General features: G+C 45.0%; 1 protein-coding gene across 1 annotated transcript in view; it reads left to right on the forward strand.

The window, feature by feature from the left end:
* The window catches only part of SLC6A18 (solute carrier family 6 member 18), a 218,716-nt gene that overhangs the window by 112,583 nt on the left and 80,750 nt on the right, over positions 1-25,383 (forward strand). The window contains 3 exon segments of the mRNA XM_029589928.1: positions 9,561-9,606; positions 9,608-9,682; positions 9,684-9,691. Coding sequence (XP_029445788.1) covers positions 9,561-9,606; positions 9,608-9,682; positions 9,684-9,691 — 129 coding nt within the window.

Raw genomic sequence — 25,383 nt, forward strand, 5'->3', positions numbered from 1 at the left:
AAGTCTAAATATATTGGGGATAATCATAACAATAAATGAAAGCTAACTCTGTGAGAAAGTCTTTAACATATTATGTGAACTACTTTGCAGAATTGATAAACCATCAGTGTAAGATTTTACACAGGGAAGAGAAAGAATGTAATACAAATAAAAAACAAAACTAAGGAAAATTATATCTTCCCCTTGGAATCCTAAATAGAAACCAACTAGCTTATAAGTCACCGATAGAGTTTATAGTGAAAGGGCCAAAATAAAAAGAAAAACACAATGAGCAATTAATATGCCGAAAGATATAATAATAGAATGTTGCAGATCCCTATAGCAGAGCTCCTCATGTGTAAGGTATGTATTTGTTCCAAAGAGAACAGTCTCATAATAAGCATCACAAACTGCAATACCTAGGGGAGAGGGACAAAGTAAAGAGTGTGAGGGCAAGAATGCACACACACACACACACACACACACACACACATATACACACACGCCCAGCTCCCTTCCCCTCCTTCCCTCCCTAGACATGCACATACACCCTATTCATCCCTAATACCACTCACACTAGCCCCATAACACACACACACACATCCTCTGAACTCCACAAGGTGGAAGGGGGAGTCTGTGGAGATTGCAAGGGGGAAAGAGTCCACCCACCAGCACACACACCCTCACTCTCACCTTCCCACAACAGACACATATCCCCTGCCCTGTACACAGACACATGGGAGAGAAGGGGGAAAATTGGGAGTGCAATAGAGGAGAAGGAGAAAGTGTTCATGCACACACTCTCACAGGGGAGGAGAGGGAGGAAGGGTGCTTGGAAAATGGAGATGGGCTTTCCCCCCCTAGCATCAACACTCTCCACTCACCTCCTGATACCACTTACACACCTACCACTCACAACCACAATGCATACACACCATTCTCTCACAGGTGGGGAGGAGAGAGGTAGGGAGAAAATGTGGTGAGTGCAAGGGGGAAAAGTGCCCATGCACCTCATACTACTCAAACTCTCATACCAATCTAACAACACATACCACGTATACCACCACATACATTAATCCCACCCATCACCATATATCCCATCACCAACAGCGCCCCCACCCCTTCACACCCTCTGCAGACCTTCTGACCTACACCCTTCCCACTGAATGCTCCCCCCAACACACACACACACACACACACAGACACTTATCCTCATTCCTCCAATCCCAGAGCAAATACAAGACACCAATGATGTACACATCTAGCTGATGGGGATATAAAACCTGTTTTGTGACGTTACCATGCGATTATCACTTTCTTTTTTTGGGGGGAGTTAGCTTAACATCCATGCATACTCAGTCAAGGGGGGAAAAAAGGTAGGTGGGGTTTAGAAATCTATCGCTCCTCCCCCCCCCCCCTTCTTTTCATTAAAGTCACTTGCTTTACCCAGCTTGCATTTTCCACCTAGGCAGAAACATGGAATCTAAAGCGGATAAACCCACTGGCAGGGTTGGCAAGCAAAGCAAGCAGGGACACAACTTCCAGTATATAAAATAATATTTAAGCAACAGAATTACAGGGCTTTTTGAGGTAAAGAGGAGGTACTGTGGATTAATCTGGAAAGAAGGAATGGAACATCTATTTATAGACCTCCATCACAGACAGAAAAAAAATGGACAGAGATTTAATGATGGATATTCACAAAATTGCTATGAAAGGAAAGGTACTATTGATAGGGGATTTCAATCTGCTGGATATTGATTGGGGGCTTCCTGGATGTAATGTCTTCTAGAAGCGGGGAGATCCTGGATTCTCTGCAGGGTGCACTGGTCTGTAAAGTGGTTAATGGAACCCCACATGGGAGAGGGCGATACTGGACTTTGTGCTTAACTAATGGGGACAGTGTTTCTGATGTTGGAGTGGACAATCATCTGGAATCCAGTGATCACCAGATGATATGGTTCAGTACTGGAGCAATGAAGGTGATGAAGGTTCATTCAAAAGTGGAGTTCTAGACCTCAGGAAAATTAACTTTGTTAAAATGGGGGAGTACCTCAAGAAGTTGTTAGCTGGAGAAAAAAAATCTAGTGGAGAGCAGTGGGCAAAACTAAAAGGAGATATTATAATGGCAACTAACTTTTTATTAGAAAAGTAATAAAGAAAAGAGGAAAAAGAAGCCATTATCTGATTTTAAAGAAGTAGTTGAATAGCTAAGGAAAAAAATGTTAATGAACCAGAAGAGATTGCAGAAGGAGGAAGATAGGTGATATTATCTGGAAAAGCTAAGAGAAGCTAGGAAAGGATTAACAATACAAAGATACAAATGGAAGAGAACATAGCAAAAAAAAACCTTAAGCCTATCAACATCAAAATCGAACCCCCCTCCAGACTCGAGATAGGGCTCTACAAATCCCAAGAACTACAGATCTGCCTCGTACTACGCCCCCCCCCCCCCAACCTCCTAGAGCTAGACCCTTCCCCCCTCATTGAATTCATCAACGACAACATCAACATCGATCTTCCTGCCATCATTCTGGGAGATTTCAACCTCCACGTTGACGCCACTCCCCTCTCCTCATCTTGCAAAGCCTTCTAAACTCACTCGAAGCCATTGGTTACAAGCAAATCATCTCCTCCCCCACCCACAAAGCTGGCTATACACTTGACCGGTTATTCATTAACTCCCTAATCAACTCCCCCCAACTCCCCCAACACCCCCACAAGCACCCCAGTCCCGGTCTGACCACACCCTCATTAAAACAGCCCTCTCCATCAAGATACCCATATCACACCCTCCTGCCACTAACACCATCAACTTCAGAAAATCATGCCCCAGCGAGGATCTTAGCTCCGCTCTATCCAAAGCCCTATCCAACCTCAACTGTTCCAACCCCAATGACGCAATTAATTCTTGGAGCTTCCTCACCCTTGAAATTGCAAATAAATTATGCCCCATAACCACACGCAATTTCAACTCCTCCAACAAAACATTAAAACCATGGTACACAACTGACCTAAAATGCCTGAAAAACAACCTCTGACAAAAAGAAAGAGCCTGGCGTAAAGACCCTTCGCCCCATAAGACATCCTCATTCAAATCAGCACTACATCAATACAGAACCTCCACCCTCAAGGCCAAACGTGACTTCCATGCCAAAAAAATTCATGACTACATTTACAACCCAAAAGCCCTTTTCTCCTATGTCACAGACTCAAAAAATCAGCCCCTTCAGTCATCCCTGACAAAGATGCAGGCAGCAATACGAAGAATAGGCTTTATACTTTCACAACAAAATAGCAAACATCCTTCTCAGATTTGATCCAGACCCTCAGCCCATCCCCATCTACCCACGCCCCTACGGCTGCCTCCTCAACACACTCGATCTTACATCCTCCATGGAAATAATCTCAATTCTCAAAAAGACTAGACCAGCCACATACCCTTCTGACACTGTCCCCACCAAAGCCCTCCTCAATATACCTGACACCATAGCCAAACCTCTTGCTGATATTATCAACTGCTCACTATCAACTGGCATTGTCCCTGACTCTCTCAAGCATGCCGCAGTCAAACCCCTCCTAAAAAAAACAACTTTGAACCCAGAGGACCCAGCCAATCTCCGCCCCATCTCCAACCTCCCTTTCATCTCAAAAATCATGGAAAGGGTTGTCAATAGTCAACTAACAGACTATTGGAGGAAACAAGATTCTGCACACTTCCCAATTTGGATTTCACAAGCACCTCAATACTGAAACCCTCCTTCTCTCCCTCACCGATTTTCTTCTCAGAGGCATGGACCAAGGAACCTGCTTTCTACTAGCTCTCTTGGACATCCCGCTGCCTTTGACACCATAAGCAACTCCTCACCCGCCTAGCCATATCGGCCTCACAGGCACAGCATTCCACTGGTTCACATCATATCTCACCAATAGAAAATTCTCAGTTAAAATAGGCAAAGCAGAATCCACCCATCACGCGCTCTCCCAGGGAGTCCTCCAGGGCTCCTCCCTCTCTTCCACCCTCTTTAATATTTACCTTAACCCCCTCTGCCAACACCTATCCAACCTCGGCCTCAAATATTTCTTATACGCTGATGATGTGCAAATCATCATACCCATTCAGGATACCCTTACAAACGCATTGGACCATTGGAGAAACTGCCTTGCTTCCATCAATGCTCTGCTCTCCGACCTTCACCTTGCCCTAAATACATCAAAAACCAAACTGCTCCTCATCTCTCATCATTCACCCTCCAAACCAGCCATTGTAAATGACCCCCGCCTATGATACCTTCATTAGGCAGCCCAATGCAAGAAATCTCAGGGTTCAGATAGACCAACATCTGAACCTAAAAAAACATATCAATCTGATCCTCAAGGAAGGTTTCTTCAAACTTAATGTCATGAAGAAACTGAAACCCTTACTTCATGCCAGTGATTTCCGCACCGTCATTCAAGCCACCCTCACAACAAAAATGGACTACTGCAACTCCCTCTTCCTAGGCCTCCCCTACTCTACAATAAAACCTCTCCAAATGCTGCAGAATGCAGTAGCAAGAACCATCTCTAACGCCCGTAAATATGACCACATTACGCCCCTCCTCAAGAATTTGCACTGGCTTCCAATCCCCTCTCGCATCATATACAAAACCCTTACACTGACCCACAAAGCTATACACACACACAATTCAAACTGGCTCATTGAACCATTCTGCCCCGTAGAACTAATAAATCCACCAGAGCCTCCAATAATGGAACCCTCCATGTCCCCTCTCTAAAAAAAGCACACCTCTCTTCCACAAGGGAATGAGCCTATCTATAGCCGGACCCACGCTCTGGAATTCCTTACCCCCTTATCTAAGGCTTGAGACATGTACTGCCAAATTCAGAGCCAACTTAAAACCTGGCTTTTCAAACAAGCCTATCATCAATAATACCCTACTCCCCACTATGCAAACACCTGAACCAAGCAAACACACCCGAACCCTTCATGCAAACCCTCCCTAAACCCTCGAACCATGCTAACACACCTAACCCCCTTGTAAACCCATCCTAACCCAAACCCTTGTACATAGTTTTTGTTTTCACAAATATCATGCTCAACGTTAACTTTGGCTACCTTATGTTTCAGAGTAGCCCGACTCCTATGTATTTCTTCCTACTTTCTCATAGTTCCTATTTCTCCCTCTCCACCTCCCCTGTTTTATGTAATTTCCATACTTTATGTTTCCTGTTTGATGTAACCGATATGATGTCCCCACTAATATCGGTATAGAAAATTTAATGAATAATAATAATAATAATAATATAACACTGCTGTCGTATGATAAAAACTTTTTTTTGCCCTCTACTGCAAAAAAAAAAAAAAGGTATTATTTTCTACTTTAAAACCCACGACATTTAACAGCAAAATGCGATAGAACTCCCTAATTTGCACAATTTTCTAGCTTTGGTATTCTTTTTATCAAATTTGCATTCAGCATGCAACACAATAAATATCACATACTTAACATGTGTTAGACCCCATTTTATGTGCGCTAAGGCCCTAACGCGATTTGATGAATGTTCCAGTAAGTCTGTACCCGAGACCAATGGAAATATATACCTAAATTTCTGCAGAATCTTTGGTATGAGGTTTGGCTTAGAGAGTGCAGGTTACAGCACTAAAGGGAGTTTTAAATGTTTATATGGGGTTTTATTCCAGCTTTATATAACCTGCTGTATATGTTATGGAATGGTATTGTTTCAAGAAAACAAACTGTATTGTTATCTGTGATATAACATGTTGCGATCTGACCGCGAGGAGCGCGGGCAGGCTCTTACCCTCCACGGCCAGTCGGGCCGCTGACACTGTTTTCCCTCACGCAGGCCGTCGCCATCGCCGGCTCCTCCCCGGCTGTCCTCCGATCCAGCGCGGCAGGGTCGGGCCGCCGGGAGCTCCCTCATGTGGCTGGGGACTGCTGCTGCCGCTCATGCTTCCCCGAATCAGCTGGGGCCGTTCCCGCAGCTGTTTCCATGAGGCTGGGGTCCTCGCCCGGCAGGGAGGCCAATCCCTGCCGGTGCCTGCTGCAGTCCGGGTCCTCGCCCGGCAGGGAGGCTGTCCCCTGCCGGTACCTGCAGCTTCCTGCAGCTCTCTGCTCTGCCTGCAGCCAGCCCTTCCTCTCTTCCTGCTTCATTCTTCGCGGCTGGGTGCTGCTCTTGCAGCCTGCCATCTCTCCAGCTTCGGAGCAGGGCTGCTCCGCTGCCTGCCTGGCTTCCTCGGGCCTTCCACGTGACTGAGGACGCCACCAGCTTCCAGCTCTCTTTCATCCAGCTTCCTAAGACGTGGCCGCGCGCCTCTCTCCTCCTCTTCAAGGGCCAGCCAGGTGTGGCCCCCTGCTGACCCCTCCCTGGGCGTTGTCCTCTTCAGCCCTACAAAAGGGCTCAGCGTCCATTCCAGCTTTGCCTTCGCAAGGAGTTGGTCACTCTTGGGATCCTGCTGACCTTCGCTCCAGGAGTTGTCCTTGTTCCAGCACTTCTTCAAGGTCCTGTGTTTCCTGTTCTTCATTGGAGCTCCTCGTCTTGTCTACGTTCCAGTCCTGATGTTCACCTGCTGTTCCAGCTGTCCGTGTGCCAGCCCTAAGGTCTGTCTCCTGATCCAGTATCTGTGTTCCAGTCCAGATGTTTGTTCCTGATATCCGTGATCCAGCCTGATGTTGCTTCTCCTGATCCTGAAGTCCGTGAGTCTGTCTTGCTGTCCTGAACCCCTGGTTCCTCGTACCACACTTCCTGGTGTGCCATGTCTTGGTCCGAGACCAGCCCCATGGGTGGGCTGTGTAGGGCGCCTCATGGTACGATGCCTGCCTCTCCTCTGCAGCACTAGCCTCCGGGAGACTTCTGCTTCAGTACTTGTCCCTGGTCTACGGAATCCCTAGTGCTTGCTCCGTCCATGCCAAAGACTCTGCCAGAGCCTGTACTTCCAGTGTGGTCCGCGATCAGCCACTGGCGGCTGAGTAGGGCGCACCCCTCAGTGCAGGCCTCGACAGTTTCTGAGACATGCTTCATTCATTGCTCCATTTCTCATCTAGAGGCTCCTCGAGTCCAGCGTGGTCTGTGACCAGTCCCCGTGGGTGGGACTGTGTAGGGCGCGCTGCGTTGCAGTCTCACCCCAGTGCTTTACCTGAATCTTCTGATTACCTTGAGCCTTGCCTGAATCTTCTGATTACCTTGTACCTTGTTCCTGAGTCTTCTGTATGCTTGGTACCTCGTGGCAAGCCATGTCATGGTCCGCGACCAGCCCCACGGGTGGGCTGAGTAGGGCGCTTCATGATGCAAGCCTTGTACCTTGTTCCTGAGTCTTCTGAAAGCCAAGTACCTTGTTCCTGAGTCTACGTCTGTTCCTGAGTCTCGCCTGTGCATCCAAGTATCTCGTTACTGAGTCTTCGTCTGTGTCTGAGTCTACGTCTGTGCATCCAAGTACCTCGCACCTGTCTCGTCTGAACCTCCATGTTCCGGTCTCCGCTGCCCTGAACTCCATCCGGCCTGCCGCTTCTTGCCGTACCCTGCGGCAGGTCCGAAAGGGCTTGGAATGGTCGAAGGACTGTTCATAAGACCATCATTGCATTGTTGTTCTTCAGAAGCGTGCAGGTCCGGAGGAGGGTCAGTGTCTCCAGTCTTCAGTCCAGCCTCGCTCCTGTCCAGCCCATGCTCGGGCATGCCTCGCCTACTGCGGCACCTCTTCGGAGTTCCTCTGGGGTCGAGCCGTGGCCCAAGAAAACACACTTCTTGGTAAGTGGGACCGCTCTCCTAGCGCTCCACAACAATAACAGACAAAAAAAAGGAAAAAAGGACATTGTTTCTGAAAGTTTGTCTGGTTGCTTAGGCTATCTGGCAACAGTTCAGGATAAGGCATGAACAGTGCCCTGTCACAACCAGACAATGATGATTCTAGTTTACCAACTTTTGTAATCATTATGGGGGCATTTTTTAAACAGCCTGGAATATATTTAGGTCCACAGGTAATTTTGTACCATAAGACCGGCAAGCTAATTTTCAAAGGGAAACTCCTCACAGAGTTTCCCCTTTATAGTTTGAGCCAGCAAAGATTACAGGTATAACAGTATGCTCAGACTTTGCAATTGTTCAGCTACATAGAAGGGGAGAGTGGAAGAAGGATATGAGGATTGATAAATGGAGGTAAAACCCCAGGTAGTTGCAAATAAAGGTTCATCTTCAGGTTCAGGAGGAGATGTCTCCTAAAATCCGGACCAATGCAACATGCCCCAACAACCATTTATATAACCTGATGTTGGAGTTTTGGGTTCGTGAAGACTTTTTCATCCGCTTGTGGTGGCCCACTGGGAAGAGAAGTGGGAGCTACAGATGACTTGAGATTGGAACAGCAAGGCATCCTATCTTTTACTGGAGGAGTAGCATAGCAGTTAGAGCAGTGGCCTTTGAACCAGGGAGACCAGGGTTCAGATCCCCCTGCTGCTCCTTATGACCCTGGGCAAGTCACTTTACCCTCTATTGTCTCAACTATAAATTTAGATTGTGAGCCCTCTCGGGACAGAGAAATAACTATAGTACCTGAATGTAATCCACTTTGAAGTTCTGAAAAGTGGAATATATAAAATATAAATAGGATATTTGAGAACTGTGATACTGTATGAATCATTTTGACAATCCAGTGGGAGCACTCAGAGGAGAGGATCACCTTGCTGGTGGCTGAAAGGAATCAGTAAGTTTTGCTTGGGAAATTTTTTTTTTTTTAATATTGGGGAGAAGTAAACTATTGGGGTATATTATTTAGTGTGTTTGTGCTTTTAATAGTCAGTAAGGTAGCTAATAAGTAGACTTAGGCCATGTTTCGGCAACCCCAAGAATAAAGAGTCCCTGAGGCAGGCAATGGGGGTTGCCGAAACATGGGCCTATGTCGGGTTTTGGTTGCTATTAATTGATCACACATTGTGGGTGCTACAACTGGGTTGAAGAGCTAACATTTTGGAACATTGGAAACTTTAAATCAAGTTTGTCATATTCAGCTAAGTAAAACATTTTTTTCCTTTTTTTGGTCTAAAAAATTTTAAGTAGTAATTGATAGGCAGTTTCATCGGTGTTGGTTCTGATATCGTCTGCAGCCCATTTCGAGGCAAGAGACTGGTTATTGAATTTTGACACACCTGATGTCTTATGCTGAGGCTTATTATAAGAATAAGAGATTTCTTTCAATTGGTTTAAATGTTCTAAAAGACATTATATGATTGATTTTTGCTTCTTCTTGCATTTTATTTTGTATTGAATGATAATGGAGGATAGCGCTGCTTTCTTTTACAGTATATATTTATTTAATAACATTTATGAATTATTTTCTAAATTAAAAAATCACTCAAAGCAATGTAAAATTCAAATATTGTATGTGCAGTTATCTACAATATTGTATTTACGTAGCTTGCTCAGGAAATTAAGCAGTTTAACATGCACATGCAGCAGAGTTCTACTACTTCCTGTCAGTTCTGCTGCATATCCCTAAATTATTCTAAATGTAAAATATGTAACTTAAAACATCAGATGGGAATCATGTGTACATATTTTCATTTCAGGAATGACTGTGAAAAAGATGCTGTGATAGTAGCTATTATAAACAGTTTTGACATCTCTCTATGCTTCCATTCCAATCTTTTCTATTCTGGGATTTAAAGCCACTACTGCCTACTGGGACTGCCCTGGACAGGTAAGTACCAAATTCTGCAGATACTGTGAGGCCAATATTCAGTTGGCATTTAGTGGACAAATTATCCAGCTAAACTTATTAGGATAATGTGTCCTGAATATTCAGTGGGGAAAAATTTCTGTTGATATCCCTGTTTAAAGGTATCCTACTAACCATAGCCAGATGCCTTAAACATAATTCTTTGAATACCCAATTATGTGTAAAGTTATTCAACTAAGGTTAGCTCTATAACTTTGCACTTAACCGGCTATATTCAAGAGAAATATGCTGGTTAAGTTACGTTCCTGTTTAAAAAAAAAAAACTACACATCACAGCCTGTCGCGTGCCTCTCTCCCACCCGAGCTGCAAGGACCCTATGGGGCTGAACTTGCGCCCCTCCCCAGAAATGCCCATTTCACGCCTTAAAAAAAATTATTAGGGCCAAGAATACCCCTCTCCCCCACCTTCTGCTCTTGCTTCCTCTTTAATTTTGTTAAGCAGATTTCCCCCCAGCACCCCCCCCCCCCCAGCCCTCCTCCCTGTCCCTTCTAGGCCCCCTCACCCCATACCTTTGGGGTAGATTTTTAAAGTTATGCGCGGGCATAGATTTGTTCACACAACCCAGCGCCAACAAATCAATGTCCCATTTTATAACATGCGTGCTGCTGCGCCATGTTATAAAATCCAGGGCCGACGCGCACAGGGGGTGCACAATTGTGCAACCAGTGCGCGCCGAGCCAAGCAGCCTGCCTCCGTTCCCTCTGAGGCCGCTCCGAAATCAGAGCGGCCTCGGAGGGAACTTTTTTTCTGGCCCCCCCCCCCATCTTCTTCTCCCTTCCCCTACCTAACCCACCCCCAGCCCTAACTAAATCCCCCCTACCTTTGTTCAGAAAGTTATGCCTGCCTGAGGCAGGCATAACTTGCGCGCTCCGGCCAGCTGCCAGCACGCCATTCCCCAGCCCGGGGACTGGTTCGGAGTCCTCGGACACGCCCCCGTGATGCCCCTGGACTGGCACCACGACTGGATTTACGTGCGCAGGGCTTTGAAAATCTGCCCCTTTATGTGTAGTTAGTTCTTCCAGATCACAGTAGCCTCCTATCTCCAACCACGCCCAGTGTTTCTGCCATTATTTGACTACTTGTACATAGTAGCCTAGCAATGGAAGATGCTCCAGCAGAATATCTGGGTCTGGATCATGATCTATGCTTAAACCGGCAGAAACTATTACCTAAACTGCACATTTGCTTATTGTCACAGCTTCATTTATTTCACAGGCTCTTCATTCACTGGTTCACCCTGTTGTGCAGACTTCTTCTCACCAGGGGTCCTCAGTGAGCCTCATCTCCAGACTTGCCAAGCTTCTTCTCGCTACTCACACTGCATCCAAGCTCCAGCTCCATTTAATCCTGCCTTGCCAGAACCTCAGTGCCTCTTCATGGAGTCCCCTTGGATCTCTGACCTGGCCACTCTTACCTTGCTCTATGCCTTGTGGTCTCTGGGCCTTCTCTTACCTTGACTTGCAACCTATGTAAGTCTTTTCTTGCCTTAAGGCCTCTGGACTTGCTCTTACCTTGTACCTTGTTCTGTAGCTTACACGAGTCTTTTCCATGCCTTGTGGCCTCTGGGCCTCCTCTCACCTTGTGCCTTTCCTTGCGTTCTATCCAAGCCTCTCTTTATCTAGCAGCCTATTGATCTTCTGCTTTGCTACCTTTGGGCCTCATGTCCTCTGTTCTGTGTTGTCTTGTCTAGTTCTTGTCTGGTCCTGCCTTGCCCAGTCTAGTTCCCAGTATCCATTCCCCAGTCCCAGTCTCTGTTCAGTATCCGGACCAGTCTGTATCTGTATCCAGTCCCTGATTCTGCTCAGTAACTTTACCCAGCCTGCTCCAGTATCCAGTCCTCACCTTCCAGCCTGTCTCTGCCACAACGTCCAGCCCTTGCCTGTCCAGCCTCCTTACCATGGTGTTCCACCACCAAAGCAAAGCACTATCAACCTCCAGAATCTGAGGGCTCAACCTGTGATGGAGGGGGATGGCTAGGCAGAAGACAAACACAAGACCAGCCCTATGGTCCTGCCTTGCCCCTGAGGGGTTGTTCCCCAACCCCAGCAGCATGACAGAATGAAGAGGCCACAAACCTTCCACAGGAGTGGGCACAGGGCTCCTTGCCAAGATACACCTGTGGTGTTTCTGCTCCAGTATCCCCAAGAACCTCTGACCCTGTGTGATGTTTTGTCTGTACTGTCTCCCATATTCCAAACTCCTCGCACTACTTGGAGTGTATTGTTTGTCATTTTCCCAACTTTAAAATATGGGACTGTTCAAACTGTGGGCTACTAATCCTGCTTCTGCTAATGCCTGTAACAGCTGTGCTACACTCCAACCAGATCCCAACCTAAGAATTTCCCTTACCTGCTGATACAATTCTCCTCAGACCTCAGCATACTGGGAATACAGCAAATGCATGGCAAAAATTGCTCTGCTATTTCCTGAGTTTTGGGGGTGTGGCTCTATTAACCCAACCTGGTGGAAACATCAATGTTTTCAATGGTATATGCTTCCAGATTGAACCTGTCCAATTTGTGCCTGCATCTAAGCCAGCTTCCAAAAACAAACCAGAGAGCACCCAGACACAAAAACATGCAGCCAAGCATAGGACACTGATCCCATCCCATGACATTTTTATTTCCTAAGAAATCTCTCATGAGGGAATTTGTCAAATGCTTTCTGGAAATCCAGATGTACTATATCAACTGGTTTAACATTATCCACATGTTTATTTACGCCCTCAAAAAAATGTAGCACATTGGTGAGGCAAGACTTCCCTTGGCTAAATCCATGTTGACTTCGTCCCATTAAACTATGCTTATTTATCTGTTTAGCAATTTTGTTCTTTATGATAATTCTACTATTTTGCCTGGCACAGACATCAGACTCACTGGTCTGTAATTTCCTGGATCACCCTCTGATCCTTTTTTTAAAAATTGGAATTACATTGGCAACCCTCCAGTAATGATAACTTACCAATTTCCAATAGAGGGTCCTGCAATTTCATTTCTCAGTTCTTTTAGCACTCTGGACTACATACTACTCTGGTGCCAAGGGGATTTGCTACTCCTTAGTTTATCAATTTGCCCTAGTACATCTTCAAGGTTCATTGAGATTTGTTTCATTTCCTCTGAATCATCACCTTTGAATATCATTTCAGGCATGGGTATCTCTCTCACATCTTCCTCAGTGAATACCAAAGCAAAGAATTAATTTAGATTCTTTGCTATGATTTTGTCATCCCAAGTTCTCCTTTTACCCCTTGATCATATAATGATCCAACTGACTCCATCTCAGGTTTTTTACCTCGAATGTACCTGAAAAAGCTTTTATTTTAAGTTTTTGCTTCCACAGCAAGCTTCTTTTCAAATTCTCTCTTTGCCTTCCTTATCAATGCTTTGCATCTGACTTGCCAGTACTTATGGTGTTTCGGTGTTTCCTGTTTTCTTCTTTAGAATTTCCTGATATAACATTCATCCAGTTGATACTAGGGTACTTGAAATTAACCATTTTTACTGTGCTGCTAATTTTGTTAGCTTCCCTAATTTCTTTTAGCATTTCATTGTCTGCCTGTTCATTCTGGCCAGATACACCCCCATTGTTATTTTCTTCCACCTGGAATTTCTATCCATAAAGATTCAACATTGCATTTTGTTTTCAGCAGAATTTTTATCCAGTTTGACTCATTGCCCTCTTTCACATATAATGCCACCCCTCCACCAATTTGATCCATCTATCATTTCAATATAATTTTTACCCTGGTATCACAGTCCTATTTGTTATCCTCCTACCAGGTCTCTGAGATGGCAAATATATCTACCTCTTCATCTAGTGCTTTACATTCTAACCCTTCCATCTTCTTCTTTTAATACCTAGTGGCCACTGTCCTCCTCTTCTCATTACCTCTTTCCTTCTCTCTGGTAATGGCTATGAATCCATTCCTCCTTGATGACATGGAAGGTATTAAGGTTCTTTCTAGGTTAAAGACAACACTGATAATGATACAGAATCTGAGTCCCTGGGTCCTAGGGCACTCAGCAAAAGATAAAAATTGGAAAACTTTTAAACAAAAGGGAAACCAAACAAGAGGCAGGAAGGGTGGAAAAACTTCCTCCTCACACAAAATGTTTCCAGAACGCTGAACAAAAATAAGGAAAAAGGAATACTGTCTCCATTCCATTACACAAGTCTTAATCCAAAAGACCCCAGAGCAGTGGCATAGCCATGAGTGGGTCTGGGTGGGCCATGGCCTGCCCACTTTGAGCTCAGACCCACCCACTTTGCGTTGTCCAGCGGCCCAAGAAGAAAGGCCCTGTTGCAGGTTCCCCATGAGCAGGCCAGGCACTGCCAGACATGCACAGCCAACGGAGCAGAAGCCAAAGAGGAGAGGCTGCCTGTGGATCCGGTCCCACCAGCGGTTGAAGAAAGAAGAAATCCAAGAAGCTGCTGGTGGACCCCATCCCACCGGCAGCTGAGAAGAGAATATTGCCAGGAGAGAGCCCATTCCCTACTCCATCATGTGTGCCACCCCTACAGAATTCAGGAATTCTTGCAGTTAGCGCCTGCTCTATGCAGATCTCACAATGCACAAGGAGGAGCAGCAGAATAGGCTTTCCCTTCTGCTCCCAATGGGGAGACACCCTGGGTTTGTGTTTGTGTGAATTGAAATTGCCTGCGGTGTGTGTGTGGTGAATGGAAGCTTGGCTATGTGTGTGTGAATGGGAGTCTGCCATGGTGTGGGTTGGGGTATGAATGGGATGCTGCCTGGAGGGGGAGGTGTGAATGGGAGCATGCCTGTATGTGTGTGTGTGTGTGTGTGTGTGTATGTGAATGTGGCTGTGAATGGAAGCCTTTAGTTGGGTGGGTGGGGGTATGAATGGGAAGTTTTCTGAGGAGGAGGTGTGAATGGGAGCCTGCCTGGGGGAAGATGTATGTGTGTGTGTATGAGAGACAACATGTGGGAGTGGAGAGGCCTGTGTGTGGTGGTTGTGAGGAGTGAGGTCCTGTGTGTGTGAGAAGCGTATGTGTGTTGACGTGGCAGCCTGCTTTGATCATGAGACCCTATGTTTGTGTGAGCCTGCATGTGAAAGAGAGCATGTGGGAGCCTGTGTGTTTGTGTGGGAATGTGAACCTGGGTGTGAGACAGAATGTGAGAGCTTGTGTATATCTGTGAGGGGGACTGGGAGCCTGTGTGTGAAAGACAGCATGTGAGAGTGAGATCCTGTGTGTGTGTGTGGGGAGGGGAGTGGGAACCTGCATGTGAGAGACAGCATAAAAGAGTGGCAGCCTGAGTGAGAGAGTGTATGTGGGAGTGGAACTTGTGTGTATGTGAGAGAGAGCCATGCAAGAGTGGGGAGCCTGTATGAGAGAAAGCATGTATGTAAGAGAGCACATGTGAGAGAGCTTCTGTGTGTGTATATGAAGGAGGAAGGAAAGAAGAGGAGAGAGAAGACACAAAAATAATAAAAGAGACCCTGAAAAAGGAATTAGGAAAAGACAGACAAGGGGAACAAAGACACTGGAACCAACAGATTAGAAAATAAGATCAGACAACAAAAGTAAAAATAAAAATTTTTATTTTGACTTTCAGTGATTGAAATATGCCATCTTTGGGAATGCATTTCTTATATATTTGCCTTATGCTGTTTCTTCAGTATTCCAGTGTTCACAGAGTCTGGTTTCTCAGGCTTTTCATTTCAGTTTTGTCTGCATGTTTTTTTCTAATTTATAGTCCCTTATTTTGTATAGGTAGGGGTCTATATTGTGCATGTGTAGCAGAGATATAGTATTTTGGCTAGCATGTAGTTTCTTTGTAGGGATTTGTAGGAGTTCAGCTTGTTCTATTTACTCACTAGGTTGTGTATTAGTGTTCTAGGGCTTGGTGTAATGTTTCCTTTGCTGCCTTTTTGTAGATACGGTTGCTGCTGTTTGAGTCCTGAGAGTTAGTGCTTTATGGCATTGTTTGGCAAGGTTCTAGGTGTTTTAGGGGTTTTTTTTGTAGGATTCGTCTTACTTCACAAAATGTTTGGCATTGGAGGGAGTTTACTTTGTTGTCACTGAATATATATTTTTTGATGTCCTAGTCCTGTTCTGCTCCTGTTGAAAATCTTAAGTTCTTATGATGAGTATAATGATTATTGCAGTTTTAATGTAGTTATGATATTCTCTCCTTTTTTTTGGAAAGAAGATTCATAAAAGAATACTATTATATTTGTTTTATTACATGATTAGATCTGATGTTTCTGTTAAGTGTTCTTTGTTTACTTTTTACATGATAGTATTAAGAAACTGCAATAAATGTTAAATAAATTAATATATTAATAAGGTATTTTTAATGCTGATAAGTGCTTGAAATAGAATTAAAATATTTTAAAGCATCACTTATGATAAAACTACTTAGAAATCCATTGTCAGGTATACTCTAAAGCATTATTTATTGATAAGAATACAAATAGAAGGGCCTAGATCTGTATGTCAACTGCCCCACCCATGTTAACCTTGCGCCCCCCCCCCCCCTCCCACCAAAAAATTCACTTCTGGTTACACCACTGCCCCAGAGACCTGTCCAAGAAAAATAAACACAGGGAACAGCAAAGGACATGCTGCCCCTTAGAAAGTCAATTAAAGGAATCCATGCTGTAAGATAGTGGTATGGGTCTATAAACTGTTAGAGGATACCCTCTGAAACTCCCACATAGGAGAGTCAAACCCACCATGACTGCTAACTACTCACTCTTTTCCTCTCCCAAAGAATTGGATTAATCCTTCTGGTACATAATCCTTTACGTTCTCTACATTCTCTCCCAGGTTTTTCAAATTTGGGTCAAAAACACAAATTTATCTTACAATGCTAAATATGTCAAAGACATGCAAATATACATAGAGGAGAGCATTAAAAAAACATTTCTGTTATGACCATAAACTAAATCACAGTAGGCTGTACACCTGATATAGGCACTCTATTACACAGGCCCATTGCTCCAGCCTGAAACCAAAAATTAACACTCATATGATAAAATACAGGTTGACCAGCTATCCACTTATAAAATCTGTGCCCAATTTTAATTAGCAGGCCTCAAAGTGGCCTGCCATAATATGAAGCATGACACCTAGTGTTTCTGCTATAATCTCCTAGGAAAATGATTTATACCCAAATAATACTCCTTTATAATGCTATGTTTGCCACTTCACTGGTTCCTAGTGAAGCCATTTCCGAGCTTCTCACATGTCTAAAGGCTGACGTCACCAACATGATTAGCATGATGACGCAACACCCTACAATGTCACTTCAGGTTGGTTGGCGAACAATGACACAGTATGATGACACTCTGACCTGTGCAGTAGTAAGTTCTTCATGACCAAATGTATGTGCTTTGCACTCTGAGATGTCCTGGCGGCAGGAAAAGCAGCCATCTTTAACTAATGTCACAGCTCACAAAATGGCAGCGGCATTCATTATAAAACATGGTAAAGTAGGTCAAAAGAGTACAAACTATGGGCTCTTCATCTTAGGGTACTTATACAATGCAAAACCAGGATCCCTTTTTGTGCGCCTTAAATGTGTTAACCCCCAAGCCAGATTGTTCCAAATAGGGGCATGATACACATAAGTTCATTCTCTCACACATGCTCCCTCACACACACCTTCTCTCTCATACATGCGCACACACACACACACACACACTCTCTCTCTCTCTCTCTCAGGCATACACTCTTCTCTACCTCTGAAACTCTTCATTCACATCCTCTTGACTTTATGGATCCACAGTGTTTATCCCACATTCCACATCCCTTTGAAGTCCTTCACAGTTCTGGTCTTCACCACTTCCTCTGGAAGGGCATTCCAGGCATCCACCACCCTCTCCATAAAGAAATACTTCCTGACATTGGTTCTGAGTCTTCCTCCCTGGAGTTTTAAATCGTGACCCCTGGTTCTGCTGATTTTTTTCCAATGGAAAAGGTTTGCAGTTATCTTTGGATCATTAAAACCTTTCAAGAATCTGAAAGTCAGTATCATATCACCTCTGTTCCTCCTTTCCTCCAGGGTGTACATATTTTGATTCTTCAATCTCTCATCATAAGTCATTCGATGAAGACTATACACCTTTTTGGTCGCCCTTCTCTGGACCGCCTCCATCCTGTCTCTGTCCCGACGGAGATATGGTCTCCAGAGCGGAGCACAGTACTCCAGGTGAGGCCTCACCAAGGCCCTGTACAAGGGGATAATCACTTCCCTTTTCTTACTCGATATTCCTCTCTCTATGCCCCGCCTAGTCCAGTCCCTAGTAACCATTCGCTGCCTTGCCATTGCTTTATCTTGCCCCAGGCTGTATCCAGTCCAAGTCCCTGCTCAGTATCCTGCCCAGCCTCTGTCTGTATCCAGTTCATCCCTTCTCAGTAGCAGAGGAGCCTATGTAATGCTGAATATAAGTCTTCATCTAGGGTCACTAATAGTGTTGCATGATTAGTTCCAATGTTTGGGTAATGCCAGGATGACAAGAAAGTTAGGAGTCATGTGCTTACTCCAGAACCTTTTGACATAGGAATTGGGGTACCACAGTCTTATTGGGAGGAAGTACTAAGGTGTCAGAGATCACAATTTTGGCTGAGTCAATAATACGATGTGAGCGTTCCAGGATCCCCTCCATGTCGAATGACTGAGAGTATCCATTTGCCTGTTCTTGTCAGATGGTTGGTACTGCAACTCAAAGTCGAATCAATTGAAGAATAAAGACTTGCCTAGAATTCAGTCTTTGAGCCTGTGCTAAGTGTTCAATATTTTTATGATCCATATAAATGGTTAATTAGTACTTAGCCCCTTCTAATAGATGCTGCCATTCCACCAAGGCTAGTTTGACTGCTAACAGCTCATGATCACCAATAGTATAATTCTTCTCTGCAGGAGAGAATTTCTTGGAAAATAGGAGCAAGTCACAAGAGTACTCTTAGAATTATGTCGAAGTAGGACAATTCCTACCTAGAGGGCAGGTTCAACTATCTCCAGAATGAAGGATTGCAATGGATCTGGTGATGTAGGCAAGTGTCAAAGGTGAATTCCTTCTTTAGCTGTTCAAAGGCCTGGATGGCATCTGGAATCCAATTCCTGGTATCGGCATCCTTTCAAGTAAAGGCTGTGAGTGGAGCTGCTAAGGAGGACTACCCAGGTATAAGTGGTCTGTAGTAGTTGGTGAAACTCAGAAAGTGTTTAATCGCTTGAGCCCTACTGGCCTCGGCCAATCTGAGATGGCTTTTACTTTCTCAGGATCCATCCAAAGGCCCTTCGGTGACATGATGTATCCCATAAAGGGAAGTCCTTCTTGCTCAAAGATACTTTCCTAACTTAGTGTATAGATGATACTCACGAAGCCTTTTCTGGAACTACTTCACATGGCATCAATGTTCAGACAATGATTTTGAGAAGATCAGAATGTTACCTAGGTATACCACATGGGAGTAGAGGTAGTCCCAGAATACCTCATTTACCATCAATTGAAAGATTATGGGGCTATTGCATAACCCAAAGGACATTACTAGATATTCATAATGACTGTCAAGTATATTAAAGGTGGTCTTCCACTTGTTGCCTTCATGGATTTGTATCAAGTTGTATGCTCCTCAGAGATCCAATTTTGTAATATTTGTGCGCCACAGAGGCAGTCAAAGAGCTCTGAGATCAAGGGAAGTGGATATCGATTTTTATTGTAATAGCATTGAGGCCACAATAGTCAATGCAGGGATATAATGATCTATTCTTTTTTCCAACCAAGGGACGAATAAAGCCTCGGTGCAGATTCTTTTTAATATATCTAAACATTGCTTCTGTTTCTGGAGCAGAAAGTGTGTAAAGTTGGCCTTGAGGTGGAATCTTGGCTGGGATGAGTCCTATTACACAATCATAGGAGTGATGAGGTGGTAAGGTCAATGCCAGTTTCTTACTAAAAGCATCATGGAATACTTTATACTGTAATAGTAGGTCTGCAAGTTCAGAGGTAACAGTCCAAGCAACAGGTACCACTGGAGAGACCCCGGTAGTACATTGTTCATGGCACTTAGATCCCCATCTAGCAATTTGTATCATTGTCCAATCAATGTGGGGCTGGTGACACAAGAACCATGGCAGGTCCAGAATTATTGCATTGATTGCTTTGGGTAGTACATAGAGGCTGATTTACTCTTCATGTAAGACCCCAGTATGTAAGGTCAATGGTACCATAGTCTTGGTAATCTGTCCTGGCAGATGATTTCCGTAAATGGAGGTTATAGAGGATGGGGAATTCAAAGAAACTGTAAGTATGCCATAGTGTTGAGCCAGATTCTCATGAATAAAGCTCCCTCCAGTGCCAATGTCTAGGAAGGCAAGAGTATTGAGCATGACCTCTTTATGAGACAAGCATACTGGGACCAGCAATTGTGTAGAGGTACAAAGATGACCTAGGATGACCTCTCCAACCAGACTTAGGTCCTTGAGTTTCCAGGTTTGTTAGGGCATCGTTTTGCAAGATGGCCTGCAGTAGCACAGTAGAAGCAAAGGTTGATGGTTTGACATCACTGCCTCTCATCATCCGAGACTCTGAAATGATCCACTTGCATAGGCTCTGCTGGTGGTGATCTGGGTTAAAGAGGACGAAGGTTAGTTATTGGCTTCTGGAAGGTTGGGGGCAAAGTAGACGGGGCGACAGGTCACGCTTCTTTCTTTGGCCATTCCTGGAATCTCAAGTCTATTTGTATTGCTAAGCTGATCAGCCCGTCCAGGGTAGGTGGTAAATCTTGGGCAGCCAGGTCATCCTTAATGCATTCAGAAAGTTCTTGATGGAAAATTGCCAACAAGCTGTCACTTCCTCATTGGAGTTCGGAAGCCAAGATGCGGAAGTGCACCATGTACTCCTCCGCCAAATGGGAGCCTTGTTTAATCTGTAGGAGTTCCATAGACGTGGATGTAGTGCAGCCAGCCTCATCAAATGCTTGATGGAATTCTTGCAAAAAATGGGCCAGATCCACCAGGAGTAGGTATTCTTGTTCCCAGAGAGATGATGCCTAAGCCAAGGTGGTGCCTCCCAACAAAGAAATAATGTAGGTTACATTTGCTCGGTTGCTCTGGAATAATGGTGCCTGCAGCTCAAATTACATCAGACACTGGTTAAGGAAGCCTCTGCAGCTTCTTGGATCCCCATCATACCTTAGGGGCAGAGGCAATTGGAGCATGGGTATGGCAGGTCAGATGACTGGTGCTGGAGCAGGCATCAGAACAGGCTGGGCCGCAATGCCCTGAAGATAGACCGACATGGTATTTAACTGGTCCTGCTGCTTATGCTTCAATAGATTGGTTAGGCTATAAGGTGCCACCTGACTCCTGACATTTTTTGCTACATCGAGTAACACGGCTATCTCTCTGAAGATTATGTCCCTAAAAGTTTCCTCTATATATATATTTCTGACTTCCTAAGCTCCTCCTGGTCTACTACAAGAGCTTTCAGAGATCAGATTTGTTCTCTTTGAGCTAGGAGCTCTTTGCACCTGGTGCACACATACAACCTCTCTACCAAATGATAGATAATCATAAACGTGGCACTCAGTATTTAGCCCCCATCTGGTCAGCTCTCAGACATAGGGTTACATGGGAATGGTTGCAGACCATGCAAGGCTCCATGACTTCCTGAAGTTCCTGCACATGTGGCAAAAGATGTATTTTTCAAGACCCTAAGCATTTCCTTTTTTCAGACAGGGAGCTCTTCCTGCTGACCAGTACAGTCGCACGAAGAAAATAGGCACATTGACTCCAGAATTGTTCTTCAAAAATAGTCCTTTACTGTAACTGAAGGCAGGGGATAACGAAGTACAAAGAAGCTTTGGTACACCAAAGAACAAATGCACCAGCACTATAATACAAGACCACTTAGAAAAACAAATTTCAATCTCTTCTCACACTCTTTCCCCTAATGGGTAAGATATTAGGGGATGGTGCCCTTCCAACCCAGCCTCTTTCTGTACCTTTTGGGTAGCTGAAATCTATCTTCTCTGATTCTCTTTTTCCCTTCTTTTAGCCAGTTTTGGCCGATTTTTGTGATCAGCCAGCACTCTGTGGATTTTCCCAAGCATGCTTACTCCTGAAACCTCCTAATACTATTATCCCACAGTTTCCATGAAGTACTTTTCTCATCAGGGCTCCTCAGTCTCTGACTTTCTTCAGCCCCTCCCCTCCTGTCCTCACAGAGCTACAGCTTGCAGCAGAAATAGGAGAAAGGAGCTGGAGCTCATTTCTGCATTTCCTCTCCCCTCCTGTCTGCAAATAGCAGAACTGAATTACAGGAGGGGAGGGGGTGAGCGCTGTGGCTGACAGGATAGTAAAAAAGATTGCCTCTACCTGCAGTGAGGAGCCCAGCAGATTCTTACCATCAGCAGGCAGACTCAGGCGAAGCAGAGACTGATGAGGAGCTTCACCTTTACCTGCCCATGTTTCCCTTGGGTTGAGCCTTTGGGTACTGGGGCAGGCAGGACTTAGGCGAGGATCTCTGCTGATGAAAGAAGCGGTGGTCCAAAGCCAGGCTAGAGTCGTAGGCAGGCAGAGAACTGGCGAGTCGAGGATCTAGGCAAGCATTAATGGCAGGCAGCAATTAGGCATTACCAAGTGAGGTGTCTATCTGAGGAAGAGGTGGAGGAGGATAAGCAGAGGCAGGCAGGCAAGGCACATAGGGTAGCAATGACTGGAACAAACTGGGCAAGATGACAGGGACATGCTGAGATGAAGGCTGGGACAGGCTAGGACGAAGACTAGAACTGGTTGGGTCGAAGGCAGGAATCTGGCTGAGGAGCAACATGCACTAGTCAGATAGTTGGACCTGTTGCTGAGGCGAGTTGCTTCTGGAGAGTTGCCCTTATATAGAGCAGCAGCAGTGATGGACATCACTGAGAAAATTGACCATTTAATCCTACTCCCTGTTTCCTGTCTTTTAACAGTTTGTAATCTGCGAAAGGACACCGCCTCCTATCCCATGACTTTTGTTTCCTTAAAAGCATCTCATGAGGGACTTTGTCAAATGCCTTCTGAAAATCCAAATAGACTACATCTACTGACTCACCTTTATCCACATGTTTAACAACTCCTTAAAAAAATGAAGCAGATTTGTGAGGCAAGACTTGCCCTGAGTAAATCCATGCTGGCTGTGTTCCATTAAACCAGGTCTTTCTATATGCTCTGTGATTTTCATCTTTAGAACAGTGTCCACTATTTTTCCCAGCATTGAAGGCAGGCTCACTGGTCTATAGTTTCCTGGATCACCCTTGGAGCCCTTTTTAAATATTGGGGTTATATTGGCCACCCTCCAGTCTTCAGGTACAATGGATGATTTTAATGATAGGTTACAAATTTTAACTAATAGATCTGAAATTTCATTTTTTTAGTTCCTTCAGAACCCTGGGGTGTATACCACCTGGTCCAGGTGATTTGCTACTCTTTAGTTTGTCAATCTGGCCTACTCCAGATTCACAGTGATTTTGTTTAGTTCATCTGAATCATCACCCTTGAAAACCATCTCCGGAACTGGTATCTCTCCAACATCCTCATTAGTAAACACAGAAGCAAAGAATTCATTTAGTCTTTCTGCACTCACTAGGAAGGGAGCCAACAACAAGTCCTGGTCTTCGGAAGCTGTCTCGGCCTTTCAGGAATTGAAGGATGGTCCCAAAAAAACAAGTAAGGTGAGAACAAGCCCCTGCACACCAGTAAGCAACACGCTGAAGCGAGGCTGACCTTTGCACAAAAATCTAATCGACACCATATGGAGTAGAAGTAAAGCTATATTTTGATGATTCTGCACTGAACAAGAGCAGCAGGGTATGGGGCATCCAGTATTTTTGTTCTCTTTTGGTAAAAACAATGCATCAACCAGGCAACTGTTAAGAAGCACACAATTTAAGAAGGAAATATGTGCTTACAAGCACATACACAGTGCACCTTGCTTAAAAGGAGCAACAAGATTCTGATGTGACCTACGTTTTTCAATCCATGGATTGAGCCCCTGAGGCAGCTCAATCCATAGAGCGAAACTCAGCCAGAGTCAGGCCCATATACTTGTGAATAAAGGAATTGAAGGATGCCTTCCTTCGGAAGCCGTACCTACACCATCCAGACTCCACACATCCCTTTGTTCTTGAAGTAGATGCCTCTTCACTGGGGGTGGGAGCAGTATTTAGTCAGCCCTCTGATTCGGGAGTTCTTCATCCATGCTTTTCCTTCTCATGAAAGTCTTCCTCTGCTGAACACAATTATGGTATCGAGGACAGGGAAATGCTGGCCATCAAGCTCACATTCGAGAAATGGCACCAGTGGCTTGAAGGAGCCAAACACTGCATCATGATTTATACCAATCGCAGAAACCTGGAGCATCATCATGCACAACAGCTGAATGCTTGCCAGGCTCATTGGTCTTTATTCTTTGCACGGTTCCACTTTGAGCTGAGATACCGGCCAGTCACTCAAAACATTAGAGCAGATGCTCTCTCCTGGTCCTTTCTGATGGAGGACACCTCAGAACTGCCTAGGCACATTATTGATCCTTGCTTCCACCCTTACTGTCCCACGAGGGAAGATAGTTGTTCCATGTAAACTCCGAGAAAAAGTGTTAAAATGGGCACACAACTCCCATGTCACAGCCCACCATAGATGAGCCCAAACTATTGAGATGCTTCAGCAATACTTCTGGTGGCCCCACATGCAAAGAGATGTTCAGGCCGATGTGGACTCTTGTCCTACCTGCATGCAGCAGAAACCTTTCGCAGGATGACCTTGGGAGCTGCTACAGCCGTTGCCAGCCCCCAGTGAACCTTAGACCCAATTGTCCACCAACTTTATTAGACCTCCCTCTCTCTAACAGCTGCACCACTATCTGGGTTGTCATTGACCATTTCTCTAAAATGACTCATTTTATTCCACTTCCTGGACTTCCCATGGCCCTAGAATTGGCCCGATTATTCACAACTGACATCTTTTGCCTGCGTGGCTAGCCCCCAGCACATCATCTCCAACTGCGGGGCACAGTTTACAGCCAAGTACTGGTGTTCCCTTTTTTTTTTAATTCTATATTTTTTAGATTTCACAACAACCTACCATCCTCAAGCTATCGGCCAGTCTGAGCAGACCAAACATATCCTGATGAGCTTTCTTAGAGTTGATTCTAACAATCGTCAGGATAATTGGGTCTCTCTTCTTCCATGGGCGGAGTTCTCCCACAAATTCCACTTCAGCATGGCCACAGGATCACCCCCCTTCCAAATTGTTTATGGAAATCAGCCATTACCCTCCTTTGCCTATTCCGCTGACTGTTCCCTCACCGGTAGCACAATTGAGAGCCCAAGGGCTCCAGGAACTCTGGATCTGCATGAAGAAGATGCTTCAGAAAGCAGCTGAAAAAGCCAGGAAAACTACACATGTGCACCGTAGACCAGTGCCTCAATTCAAACCAAGAGACAAGGTCTGGTTCAGCATCTACCACATCTGTCTCCGGATGCCCTCCTTGCGGCTTGCCTCCCACTACATCGGACTCTTTCCAGTAATCCGCCCAGCTGGATCCAGTAACCTACCAGTTACGTCTACCAGTGTGCCTTGGAATTCACAATTTGTTCCATGTCTCGCTTTTAAAGCCCTTAATTCTTTCTTGGCTCTCCTGGAGAC

Source organism: Rhinatrema bivittatum, chromosome 2, assembly GCF_901001135.1.
Source record: "Rhinatrema bivittatum chromosome 2, aRhiBiv1.1, whole genome shotgun sequence".
Lineage (NCBI taxonomy): Eukaryota > Metazoa > Chordata > Amphibia > Gymnophiona > Rhinatrematidae > Rhinatrema > Rhinatrema bivittatum.